This window comes from Oncorhynchus mykiss, chromosome 9, assembly GCF_013265735.2.
Source record: "Oncorhynchus mykiss isolate Arlee chromosome 9, USDA_OmykA_1.1, whole genome shotgun sequence".
Classification (NCBI taxonomy): domain Eukaryota; kingdom Metazoa; phylum Chordata; class Actinopteri; order Salmoniformes; family Salmonidae; genus Oncorhynchus; species Oncorhynchus mykiss.
In genome coordinates this window covers 75,878,437-75,891,606 of record NC_048573.1, presented here as the reverse complement: position 1 = coordinate 75,891,606, position 13,170 = coordinate 75,878,437, and the positions used below count along the sequence as shown (strand labels likewise).

The following is a 13,170-nucleotide window of genomic DNA, read 5'->3' as shown; positions in this document are numbered from 1 at the left end:
CAGATGGGAGAGAAAGAGAAAGGGAGGGGGAGAGGGAAACTGAGATGGAGAGGGGGAGTGAGGGAGAGGAGAGAGAGAGAAAGAGAGGGGGGATGGGTTTGTGTACCAGAGACTGCCCGATCATTCTAGATCCAGATTAACCATAAGCAGGAGAGAGAGCAAAGGGAAGAGATGGAGGAGATGAGGGGGGTTGGAGGAGAGGAGGAGAGATGGAGGGCTGGAGGAGAAATGGAGGGATGGAGAAGAGGAGCAGAGATGGAGGGTTGAAGGAGAGGAGCAGAGATGGAGGGATGAAGGAGAGGAGCAGAGATGGAGGGATGAAGGAGAGGAGCAGAGATGGAGGAGAGGAGGAGAGGAGTAGAGATGATGGGATGAAGGAGAGGAGCAGAGATGGAGGAGAGGAGGAGAGGAGCAGAGATGGAGGGATGAAGGAGAGGAGCAGAGATGGAGGGATGGAGGAGAGGAGCAGAGATGGAGGAGAGGAGCATAGATGGAGGGATGATGGAGAGGAGCAGAGATGGAGGGATGAAGGAGAGGAGCAGAGATGGAGAGATGGAGAAGAGGAGCAGAGAGGGAGGGATGAAGGAGAGGAGCATAGATGGAGGGATGAAGGAGAGGAGCAGAGATAGAGATGGAGAAGAGGAGCAGAGATGGAGGGATGAAGGAGAGGAGCAGAGATGGAGGGATGAAGGAGAGGAGCAGAGATGGAGGGATGAAGAAGAGGAGCAGAGATGGAGGGATGAAGGAGAGGAGCAGAGATGATGGGATGATGGAGAGGAGCAGAGATGGAGGGATGAAGGAGAGGAGCAGAGATGGAGGGATGGAGGAGGGGAGCAGAGATGGAGGGATGAAGAAGAGGAGCAGAGATGGAGGGATGAAGAAGATGAGCAGAGATGGAGGGATGGAGAAGAGGAGCAGGAATGGAGGAGAGATACATGGGGAAGTCAACCTGATGATATTCTATGTGATAATGATAGAGGGAATAGTGAGAAGAGATTAAGTTAATAAATAAACAAGGAACAGTTGAGACAGAGAAGAGAGATGGAGGAGAGATTGGGGAGAGAGATGGAGGAGAGATGGAGGACAGAGATGGAGGAGAGATGGAAGAGACATGGAGGAGAAAGATGGAGGAGAGAGATGGAGGAGAGAGATGGAGGAGAGATGGAGGAGAGAGATGGAGGAGAGAGATGGAGGAGAGATGGAGGAGAGATTGAGGAGCGAGATTGAGGAGAGAGATTGAGGAGCGAGATGGGGGAGACATGGAGGAGAGGGATGGAGGAGAGATTGAGGAGAGATATGGAGGAGAGATTGAGTAGAAATGGAGGAGAGATAGAGGAGAGATGGAGGAGAGACGGTGGAGAGATTGAGGAGACATTGAGGAGAGATGGAGGAGAGAGATGGAGGAGACATTGAGGGGACATTGAGGAGAGATTGAGGAGAGGGATGGAGGAGAGAGATGGAGGAGAGTTGGAGGAGAGATTAAGGAGACATTGAGGAGAGATGGAGGAGAGAGATGGAGGAGACATTGAGGAGACATTGAGGAGAGATTGAGGAGACATTGAGGAGAGAGATGGAGGAGACATTGAGTAGAGAGATTGAGGAGAGATGGAGGAGAGATGGAGGAAACATTGAGTAGAGAGATTGAGGAGAGAGATGGAGGAGACATTGAGGAGAGAGATGGAGGAGACATTGAGGAGAGAGATGGAGGAGACATTGAGTAGAGAGATTGAGGAGAGATAGAGGAGATATGGAGGAGAGATTGAGTAGAGAGATTGAGGAGAGAGATGGAGGAGACATGGAGGAGAGATGGAGGAGACATTGAGGAGAGATGGAGGAGACATTGAGGAGAGATGGAGGAGACATGGAGGAGAGATGGAGGAGACATTGAGGAGAGAGATGGAGGAGACATTGAGGAGAGATGGAGGAGACATGGAGGAGAGATGGAGGAGAGATAGAACGTGGTAAAAAATGAAAAGGGGAGAAGACAACCTTAAGAGGTAGTGGACAATTCTAACAATAGGAGTTGGAGCAGGTAAAATGACCATTCTGTTTTACCCGACGATGACAATGACAAAGTCCAACAAGTTCCATCCGTTGCGAATGTAGGAGCTGGGGTGCATCACTAAGCCGTAAGCCAAGATCTTCAGAAAGGTCTCGATGGTGAAGATAATCAGAAACACATATTCCACTTGTTCCTGGAGAAAGAAGAGACAAAAAAACAAAGAAACAACATCTGTGAATTCAACATTTCCACCAGGCGGGCATGAACAACATACTTATTTTTTTTTTTTTAAGTACGATGAGAGTGTATGCTAAATTAGGCAAATGTAAAAAGTGAAAGGAACAGTCTATGAGAGGGGCTTTGTGAGAGATCTGGCTAAAAGGACCAGTCTATGAGAGGGGCTTTGTGAGAGATCTGTCTCAAAAGGACCAGTCTATGAGAGGGCCTTTGTGAGAGATCTGGCTCAAAAGGACCCGTCTATGAGAGGGCTTTGTGAGAGATCTGGCTGAAAGGACCAGTCTACGAGGGGCTTTGTGAGAGATCTGGCTGAAAGGAACAGTCTATGAGAGGGGCTTTGTGAGAGATCTGGCTGAAAGGACTCAGTCTATGAGAGGGGCTTTGTGAGAGATCTGGCTGAAAGGAAAAGTCTATGAGAGGGGCTTTGTGAGAGATCTGGCTGAAAGGAACAGTCTATGAGAGGGGCTTTGTGAGAGATCTGGTTGAAAGGAACAGTCTATGAGAGGGGCTTTGTGAGAGATCTGGCTGAAAGGAACAGTCTATGAGAGGGGCTTTGTGAGAGATCTGGCTAAAAGGAACAGTCTATGAGAAGGGGTTTGTGAGAGATCTGGCTGAAAGGACCAGTCTATGAGAGGGGGTTTGTGAGAGATCTGGCTAAAAGGACCAGTCTATGAGAGGGGCTTTGTGAGAGACCTGGCTAAAAGGACCAGTCTATGAGAGGGGGTTTGTGAGAGATCTGGCTAAAAGGACCAGTCTATGAGAGGGGCTTTGTGAGAGATCTGGCTCAAAAGGACCAGTCTATGAGAGGGCCTTTGTGAGAGATCTGGCTCAAAAGGACCCGTCTATGAGAGGGCTTTGTGAGAGATCTGGCTGAAAGGACCAGTCTACGAGGGGCTTTGTGAGAGATCTGGCTGAAAGGAACAGTCTATGAGAGGGGCTTTGTGAGAGATCTGGCTGAAAGGACTCAGTCTATGAGAGGGGCTTTGTGAGAGATCTGGCTGAAAGGATTAGTCTATGAGAGGGGCTTTGTGAGAGATTTGGCTGAAAGGACTAGTCTATGAGGGGGTTTGTGAGAGATCTGGCTGAAAGGACCAGTCTATGAGAGGGGGTTTGTGAGAGATCTGGCTGAAAGGACCAGTCTATGAGAGGGGCTTTGTGAGAGATCTGTCTGAAAGGACCCATCTATGAGAGAGGCTTTGTGAGAGATCTGGCTCAAAAGGACCAGTCTATGAGAGGGGCTTTGTGAGAGATTTGGCTGAAAGGACTCGTCTATGAGGGGGTTTGTGAGAGATCTGGCTGAAAGGAACAGTCTATGAGAGGGGCTTTGTGAGAGATCTGGCTGAAAGGAACAGTCTATGAGGGGGTTTGTGAGAGATTTGGCTGAAAGGACCAGTCTATGAGGGGGTTTGTGAGAGATCTGGCTGAAAGGAACAGTCTATGAGAGGGGCTTTGTGAGAGATCTGGCTCAAAAGGACCAGTCTATGAGAGGGGGTTTGTGAGAGATCTGGCTGAAAGGACCAGTCTATGAGGGGGTTTGTGAGAGATCTGGCTGAAAGGAACAGTCTATGAGAGGGGCTTTGTGAGATATCAGGCTCAAAAGGACCAGTCTATGAGAGGGGCTTTGTGAGAGATCTGGCTCAAAAGGACCAGTCTATGAGGGGGGCTTTGTGAGAGATTTGGCTGAAAGGACTAGTCTATGAGGGGGTTTGTGAGAGATCTGGCTGAAAGGACCAGTCTATGAGAGTGGCTTTGTGAGAGATCTGTCTGAAAGGACCAGTCTATGAGAGGGGCTTTGTGAGAGATTTGGCTGAAAGGACTTGTCAATGAGGGGGTTTGTGAGAGATCTGGCTGAAAGGACCAGTCTATGAGAGGGGCTTTGTGAGAGATCTGTCTGAAAGGACCCATCTATGAGAGGGGCTTTGTGAGAGATCTGGCTCAAAAGGACCCGTTTATGAGAGGGCTTTGTGAGAGATCTGGCTCAAAAGGACCAGTCTATGAGAGGGGGTTTGTGAGAGATCTGGCTGAAAGGACTCAGTCTATGAGAGGGGCTTTGTGAGAGATCTGGCTGAAAGGAACAGTCTATGAGAGGGGCTTTGTGAGAGATCTGGCTGAAAGGAACAGTCTATGAGAGGGGCTTTGTGAGAGATCTGGTTGAAAGGAACAGTCTATGAGAGGGGCTTTGTGAGAGATCTGGCTGAAAGGAACAGTCTATGAGAGGGGCTTTGTGAGAGATCTGGCTGAAAGGATTAGTCTATGAGAGGGGCTTTGTGAGAGATTTGGCTGAAAGGACTAGTCTATGAGGGGGTTTGTGAGAGATCTGGCTGAAAGGACCAGTCTATGAGAGGGGGTTTGTGAGAGATCTGGCTGAAAGGACCAGTCTATGAGAGGGGCTTTGTGAGAGATCTGTCTGAAAGGACCCATCTATGAGAGGGGCTTTGTGAGAGATCTGGCTCAAAAGGACCAGTCTATGAGAGGGGCTTTGTGAGAGATTTGGCTGAAAGGACTCGTCTATGAGGGGGTTTGTGAGAGATCTGGCTGAAAGGAACAGTCTATGAGAGGGGCTTTGTGAGAGATCTGGCTGAAAGGAACAGTCTATGAGGGGTTTGTGAGAGATTTGGCTGAAAGGACCAGTCTATGAGGGGGTTTGTGAGAGATCTGGCTGAAAGGAACAGTCTATGAGAGGGGCTTTGTGAGAGATCTGGCTCAAAAGGACCAGTCTATGAGAGGGGGTTTGTGAGAGATCTGGCTGAAAGGACCAGTCTATGAGGGGGTTTGTGAGAGATCTGGCTGAAAGGAACAGTCTATGAGAGGGGCTTTGTGAGATATCAGGCTCAAAAGGACCAGTCTATGAGAGGGGCTTTGTGAGAGATCTGGCTCAAAAGGACCAGTCTATGAGGGGGGCTTTGTGAGAGATTTGGCTGAAAGGACTAGTCTATGAGGGGGTTTGTGAGAGATCTGGCTGAAAGGACCAGTCTATGAGAGTGGCTTTGTGAGAGATCTGTCTGAAAGGACCAGTCTATGAGAGGGGCTTTGTGAGAGATTTGGCTGAAAGGACTTGTCAATGAGGGGGTTTGTGAGAGATCTGGCTGAAAGGACCAGTCTATGAGAGGGGGTTTGTGAGAGATCTGGCTGAAAGGACCAGTCTATGAGAGGGGCTTTGTGAGAGATCTGTCTGAAAGGACCCATCTATGAGAGGGGCTTTGTGAGAGATCTGGCTCAAAAGGACCCGTTTATGAGAGGGCTTTGTGAGAGATCTGGCTCAAAAGGACCAGTCTATGAGAGGGGGTTTGTGAGAGATCTGGCTGAAAGGACTCAGTCTATGAGAGGGGCTTTGTGAGAGATCTGGCTGAAAGGAACAGTCTATGAGAGGGGCTTTGTGAGAGATCTGGCTGAAAGGAACAGTCTATGAGAGCGGCTTTGTGAGAGATCTGGTTGAAAGGAACAGTCTATGAGAGGGGCTTTGTGAGAGATCTGGCTGAAAGGAACAGTCTATGAGAGGGGCTTTGTGAGAGATCTGGCTGAAAGGACTCAGTCTATGAGAGGGGCTTTGTGAGAGATCTGGCTGAAAGGATTAGTCTATGAGAGGGGCTTTGTGAGAGATTTGGCTGAAAGGACTAGTCTATGAGGGGGTTTGTGAGAGATCTGGCTGAAAGGACCAGTCCATGAGAGGGGGTTTGTGAGAGATCTGGCTGAAAGGACCAGTCTATGAGAGGGGCTTTGTGAGAGATCTGTCTGAAAGGACCCATCTATGAGAGGGGCTTTGTGAGAGATCTGGCTCAAAAGGACCAGTCTATGAGAGGGGCTTTGTGAGAGATTTGGCTGAAAGGACTCGTCTATGAGGGGGTTTGTGAGAGATCTGGCTGAAAGGAACAGTCTATGAGAGGGGCTTTGTGAGAGATCTGGCTGAAAGGAACAGTCTATGAGGGGGTTTGTGAGAGATTTGGCTGAAAGGACCAGTCTATGAGGGGGTTTGTGAGAGATCTGGCTGAAAGGAACAGTCTATGAGAGGGGCTTTGTGAGAGATCTGGCTCAAAAGGACCAGTCTATGAGAGGGGGTTTGTGAGAGATCTGGTTGAAAGGACCAGTCTATGAGGGGGTTTGTGAGAGATCTGGCTGAAAGGAACAGTCTATGAGAGGGGCTTTGTGAGATATCAGGCTCAAAAGGACCAGTCTATGAGAGGGGCTTTGTGAGAGATCTGGCTCAAAAGGACCAGTCTATGAGGGGGGCTTTGTGAGAGATTTGGCTGAAAGGACTAGTCTATGAGGGGGTTTGTGAGAGATCTGGCTGAAAGGACCAGTCTATGAGAGTGGCTTTGTGAGAGATCTGTCTGAAAGGACCAGTCTATGAGAGGGGCTTTGTGAGAGATTTGGCTGAAAGGACTAGTCTATGAGGGGGTTTGTGAGAGATCTGGCTGAAAGGACCAGTCTATGAGAGGGGGTTTGTGAGAGATCTGGCTGAAAGGACCAGTCTATGAGAGGGGCTTTGTGAGAGATCTGTCTGAAAGGACCCATCTATGAGAGGGGCTTTGTGAGAGATCTGGCTCAAAAGGACCCGTTTATGAGAGGGCTTTGTGAGAGATCTGGCTCAAAAGGACCAGTCTATGAGAGGGGGTTTGTGAGAGATCTGGCTGAAAGGACCAGTCTACGAGGGGCTTTGTGAGAGATCTGGCTGAAAGGAACAGTCTATGAGAGGGGCTTTGTGAGAGATCTGGCTGAAAGGAACAGTCTATGAGGGCGTTTGTGAGAGATTTGGCTGAAAGGACCAGTCTATGAGGGGGTTTGTGAGAGATCTGGCTGAAAGGAACAGTCTATGAGAGGGGCTTTGTGAGAGATCAGGCTCAAAAGGACCAGTCTATGAGAGGGGCTTTGTGAGATATCAGGCTCAAAAGGACTCGTCTATGAGAAGGGCTTTGTGAGATATCAGGCTCAAAAGGACCAGTCTATGAGAGGGGCTTTGTGAGAGATCTGGCTGAAAGGACCAGTCTATGAGAGGGGCTTTGTGAGAGATCTGGCTGAAAGGAACAGTCTATGAGGGGGTTTGTGAGAGATTTGGCTGAAAGGACCAGTCTATGAGAGGGGCTTTGTGAGAGATCAGGCTCAAAAGGACCAGTCTATGAGAGGGGCTTTGTGAGATATCAGGCTCAAAAGGACCAGTCTATGAGAGGGGCTTTGTGAGAGATCTGGCTAAAAGGACCAGTCTATGAGAGGGGCTTTGTGAGAGATTTGGCTGAAAGGACTAGTCTATGAGGGGGTTTGTGAGAGATCTGGCTGAAAGGACCAGTCTATGAGTGGGACTTTGTGAGAGATCTGGCTGAAAGGACCAGTCTATGAGAGGGGCTTTGTGAGAGATTTGGCTGAAAGGACTAGTCTATGAGGGGGTTTGTGAGAGATCTGGCTGAAAGGACCAGTCTATGAGAGGGGGTTTGTGAGAGATCTGGCTGAAAGGAACAGTCTATGAGAGGGGCTTTGTGAGAGATCTGGCTGAAAGGAACAGTCTATGAGAGGGCCTTTGTGAGATATCTGGCTGAAAGGACCAGTCTATGAGAGGGGCTTTGTGAGAGATCTGGCTGAAAGGAACAGTCTATGAGAGGGGCTTTGTGAGAGATCTCTGAAAGGACCAGTCTATGAGAGGGGCTTTGTGAGAGAGCGTGTGAGGTAGTTTCTACATATTTTTACTGAATATTATTAGACAGTAGACAGTACAGTTAGTCTTGAGCCAACCCAGAGAGAGGACTGTAGAATGTGTTTGGTATTAGAGGACTGTAGACTGTGTTTGGTATTAGAGGACTGTAGAATATGTTTGCTAGTAGAGGAGAGGACTGTAGAATATGTTTGGTATTAGAGGAGAGGACTGTAGAATATGTTTGCTATTAGAGGAGAGGACTGTAGAATATGTTTGCTAGTAGAGGAGAGGACTGTAGAATATGTTTGGTAGTAGAGGAGAGGACTGTAGAATATGTTTGGTAGTAGAGGAGAGGACTGTAGAATATGTTTGGTAGTAGAGGAGAGGACTGTAGAATATGTTTGGTATTAGAGGACTGTAGAATATGTTTGCTAGTAGAGGAGAGGACTGTAGAATATGTTTGGTATTAGAGGACTGTAGAATATGTTTGCTAGTAGACGAGAGGACTGTAGAATATGTTTGGTATTAGAGGACTGTAGAATATGTTTGCTATTAGAGGAGAGTACTGTAGAATGTGTTTGGTATTAGAGGACTGTAGAATATGTTTGGTATTAGAGGACTGTAGAATATGTTTGCTAGTAGAGGAGAGGACTGTAGAATATGTTTGGTATTAGAGGACTGTAGAATATGTTTGCTAGTAGAGGAGAGGACTGTAGAATATGTTTGGTATTAGAGGACTGTAGAATATGTTTGCTATTAGAGGAGAGGACTGTAGAATGTGTTTGGTATTAGAGGACTGTAGAATATGTTTGCTAGTAGAGGAGAGGACTGTAGAATATGTTTGCTAGTAGAGGAGAGGACTGTAGAATATGTTTGCTAGTAGAGGAGAGGACTGTAGAATATGTTTGCTAGTAGAGGAGAGGACTGTAGAATATGTTTGCTAGTAGAGGAGAGGACTGTAGAATATGTTTGCTAGTAGAGGAGAGGACTGTAGAATATGTTTGCTAGTAGAGGAGAGGACTGTAGAATATGTTTGCTAGTAGAGGAGAGGACTGTAGAATATGTTTGCTAGTAGAGGAGAGGACTGTAGAATATGTTTGGTATTAGAGGAGAGGACTGTAGAATATGTTTGCTAGTAGAGGAGAGGACTGTAGAATATGTTTGCTGGTAGAGGAGAGGACTGTAGAATATGTTTGCTAGTAGAGGAGAGGACTGTAGAATATGTTTGCTAGTAGAGGAGAGGACTGTAGAATATGTTTGCTAGTAGAGGAGAGGACTGTAGAATATGTTTGCTAGTAGAGGAGAGGACTGTAGAATATGTTTGCTAGTAGAGGAGAGGACTGTAGAATATGTTTGCTAGTAGAGGAGAGGACTGTAGAATATGTTTGCTAGTAGAGGAGAGGACTGTAGAATATGTTTGCTAGTAGAGGAGAGGACTGTAGAATGTGTTTGGTATTAGAGGACTGTAGAATATGTTTGCTAGTAGAGGAGAGGACTGTAGAATATGTTTGCTAGTAGAGGAGAGGACTGTAGAATATGTTTGCTAGTAGAGGAGAGGACTGTAGAATATGTTTGCTAGTAGAGGAGAGGACTGTAGAATATGTTTGCTAGTAGAGGAGAGGACTGTAGAATATGTTTGCTAGTAGAGGAGAGGACTGTAGAATATGTTTGCTAGTAGAGGAGAGGACTGTAGAATATGTTTGCTAGTAGAGGAGAGGACTGTAGAATATGTTTGCTAGTAGAGGAGAGGACTGTAGAATATGTTTGCTAGTAGAGGAGAGGACTGTAGAATATGTTTGCTAGTAGAGGAGAGGACTGTAGAATATGTTTGCTAGTAGAGGAGAGGACTGTAGAATATGTTTGCTAGTAGAGGAGAGGACTGTGGAATATGTTTGCTAGTAGAGGAGAGGACTGTAGAATATGTTTGCTAGTAGAGGAGAGGACTGTAGAATATGTTTGCTAGTAGAGGAGAGGACTGTAGAATATGTTTGCTAGTAGAGGAGAGGACTGTAGAATGTGTTTGCTAGTAGAGGAGAGGACTGTAGAATATGTTTGCTAGTAGAGGAGAGGACTGTAGAATATGTTTGGTATTAGAGGAGAGGACTGTAGAATATGTTTGGTATTAGAGGACTGTAGAATATGTTTGCTAGTAGAGGAGAGGACTGTAGAATATGTTTGCTAGTAGAGGAGAGGACTGTAGAATATGTTTGGTATTAGAGGAGAGGACTGTAGAATATGTTTGGTATTAGAGGACTGTAGAATATGTTTGCTAGTAGAGGAGAGGACTGTAGAATATGTTTGCTAGTAGAGGAGAGGACTGTAGAATATGTTTGCTAGTAGAGGAGAGGACTGTAGAATATGTTTGCTAGTAGAGGAGAGGACTGTAGAATGTGTTTGCTAGTAGAGGAGAGGACTGTAGAAAATGTTTGGTATTAGAGGACTGTAGAATATGTTTGCTAGTAGAGGAGAGGACTGTAGAATGTGTTTGCTAGTAGAGGAGAGGACTGTAGAATATGTTTGCTAGTAGAGGAGAGGACTGTAGAATATGTTTGGTATTAGAGGAGAGGACTGTAGAATATGTTTGGTATTAGAGGACTGTAGAATATGTTTGCTAGTAGAGGAGAGGACTGTAGAATATGTTTGCTAGTAGAGGAGAGGACTGTAGAATATGTTTGGTATTAGAGGAGAGGACTGTAGAATATGTTTGGTATTAGAGGACTGTAGAATATGTTTGCTAGTAGAGGAGAGGACTGTAGAATATGTTTGGTATTAGAGGAGAGGACTGTAGAATATGTTTGGTATTAGAGGACTGTAAAATATGTTTGCTAGTAGAGGAGAGGACTGTAGACTGTGTTTGCTAGTAGAGGAGAGGACTGTAGAATATGTTTGCTAGTAGAGGAGAGGACTGTAGAATATGTTTGCTAGTAGAGGAGAGGACTGTAGAATGTGTTTGCTAGTAGAGGAGAGGACTGTAGAATATGTTTGGTATTAGAGGACTGTAGAATATGTTTGCTAGTAGAGGAGAGGACTGTAGAATATGTTTGCTAGTAGAGGAGAGGACTGTAGAATATGTTTGCTAGTAGAGGAGAGGACTGTGGAATATGTTTGCTAGTAGAGGAGAGGGCTGTAGAATATGTTTGCTAGTAGAGGAGAGGACTGTAGAATATGTTTGCTAGTAGAGGAGAGGACTGTAGAATATGTTTGCTAGTAGAGGAGAGGACTGTAGAATATGTTTGCTAGTAGAGGAGAGGACTGTAGAATATGTTTGCTAGTAGAGGAGAGGACTGTAGAATATGTTTGCTAGTAGAGGAGAGGACTGTAGAATGTGTTTGCTAGTAGAGGAGAGGACTGTAGAATATGTTTGGTATTAGAGGACTGTAGAATATGTTTGCTAGTAGAGGAGAGGACTGTAGAATATGTTTGCTAGTAGAGGAGAGGACTGTAGAATATGTTTGCTAGTAGAGGAGAGGACTGTAGAATATGTTTGCTAGTAGAGGAGAGGACTGTAGAATATGTTTGCTAGTAGAGGAGAGGACTGTAGAATATGTTTGCTAGTAGAGGAGAGGACTGTAGAATGTGTTTGGTATTAGAGGACTGTAGAATATGTTTGCTAGTAGAGGAGAGGACTGTAGAATATGTTTGCTAGTAGAGGAGAGGACTGTAGAATATGTTTGCTAGTAGAGGAGAGGACTGTAGAATATGTTTGCTAGTAGAGGAGAGGACTGTAGAATATGTTTGCTAGTAGAGGAGAGGACTGTAGAATATGTTTGCTAGTAGAGGAGAGGACTGTAGAATATGTTTGCTAGTAGAGGAGAGGACTGTAGAATATGTTTGCTAGTAGAGGAGAGGGCTGTAGAATATGTTTGCTAGTAGAGGAGAGGACTGTAGAACGTGTTTGCTAGTAGAGGAGAGGGCTGTAGAATATGTTTGCTAGTAGAGGAGAGGACTGTAGAATATGTTTGCTAGTAGAGGAGAGGACTGTAGAATATGTTTGCTAGTAGAGGAGAGGACTGTAGAATATGTTTGCTAGTAGAGGAGAGGACTGTAGAATATGTTTGCTAGTAGAGGAGAGGACTGTAGAATATGTTTGCTAGTAGAGGAGAGGACTGTAGAATATGTTTGCTAGTAGAGGAGAGGACTGTAGAATATGTTTGCTAGTAGAGGAGAGGACTGTAGAATATGTTTGCTAGTAGAGGAGAGGACTGTAGAATATGTTTGCTAGTAGAGGAGAGGACTGTAGAATATGTTTGGTATTAGAGGAGAGGACTGTAGAATATGTTTGGTATTAGAGGACTGTAGAATATGTTTGCTAGTAGAGAGGACTGTAGAATATGTTTGCTAGTAGAGGAGAGGACTGTAGAATGTGTTTGCTAGTAGAGGAGAGGACTGTAGAAAATGTTTGGTATTAGAGGACTGTAGAATATGTTTGCTAGTAGAGGAGAGGACTGTAGAATGTGTTTGCTAGTAGAGGAGAGGACTGTAGAATATGTTTGCTAGTAGAGGAGAGGACTGTAGAATATGTTTGGTATTAGAGGAGAGGACTGTAGAATATGTTTGGTATTAGAGGACTGTAGAATATGTTTGCTAGTAGAGGAGAGGACTGTAGAATATGTTTGCTAGTAGAGGAGAGGACTGTAGAATATGTTTGGTATTAGAGGAGAGGACTGTAGAATATGTTTGGTATTAGAGGACTGTAGAATATGTTTGCTAGTAGAGGAGAGGACTGTAGAATATGTTTGGTATTAGAGGAGAGGACTGTAGAATATGTTTGGTATTAGAGGACTGTAAAATATGTTTGCTAGTAGAGGAGAGGACTGTAGACTGTGTTTGCTAGTAGAGGAGAGGACTGTAGAATATGTCTGCTAGTAGAGGAGAGGACTGTAGAATATGTTTGCTAGTAGAGGAGAGGACTGTAGAATGTGTTTGCTAGTAGAGGAGAGGACTGTAGAATATGTTTGGTATTAGAGGACTGTAGAATATGTTTGCTAGTAGAGGAGAGGACTGTAGAATATGTTTGCTAGTAGAGGAGAGGACTGTAGAATATGTTTGCTAGTAGAGGAGAGGACTGTGGAATATGTTTGCTAGTAGAGGAGAGGGCTGTAGAATATGTTTGCTAGTAGAGGAGAGGACTGTAGAATATGTTTGCTAGTAGAGGAGAGGACTGTAGAATATGTTTGCTAGTAGAGGAGAGGACTGTAGAATATGTTTGCTAGTAGAGGAGAGGACTGTAGAATATGTTTGCTAGTAGAGGAGAGGACTGTAGAATATGTTTGCTAGTAGAGGAGAGGACTGTAGAATGTGTTTGCTA

At 45.4% G+C, this 13,170-nt stretch overlaps 1 protein-coding gene across 1 annotated transcript in view; it reads right to left on the bottom strand.

Moving 5' to 3' along the window:
* cacna1fb (calcium channel, voltage-dependent, L type, alpha 1F subunit) overlaps nt 1-13,170 on the bottom strand; it is a 210,845-nt gene that overhangs the window by 146,466 nt on the left and 51,209 nt on the right. The window contains exon 4 of the mRNA XM_036989057.1: nt 2,056-2,195. Within this exon, the coding sequence (XP_036844952.1) occupies nt 2,056-2,195 (140 nt within the window). The remainder of the gene's footprint in view (nt 1-2,055; nt 2,196-13,170) is intronic.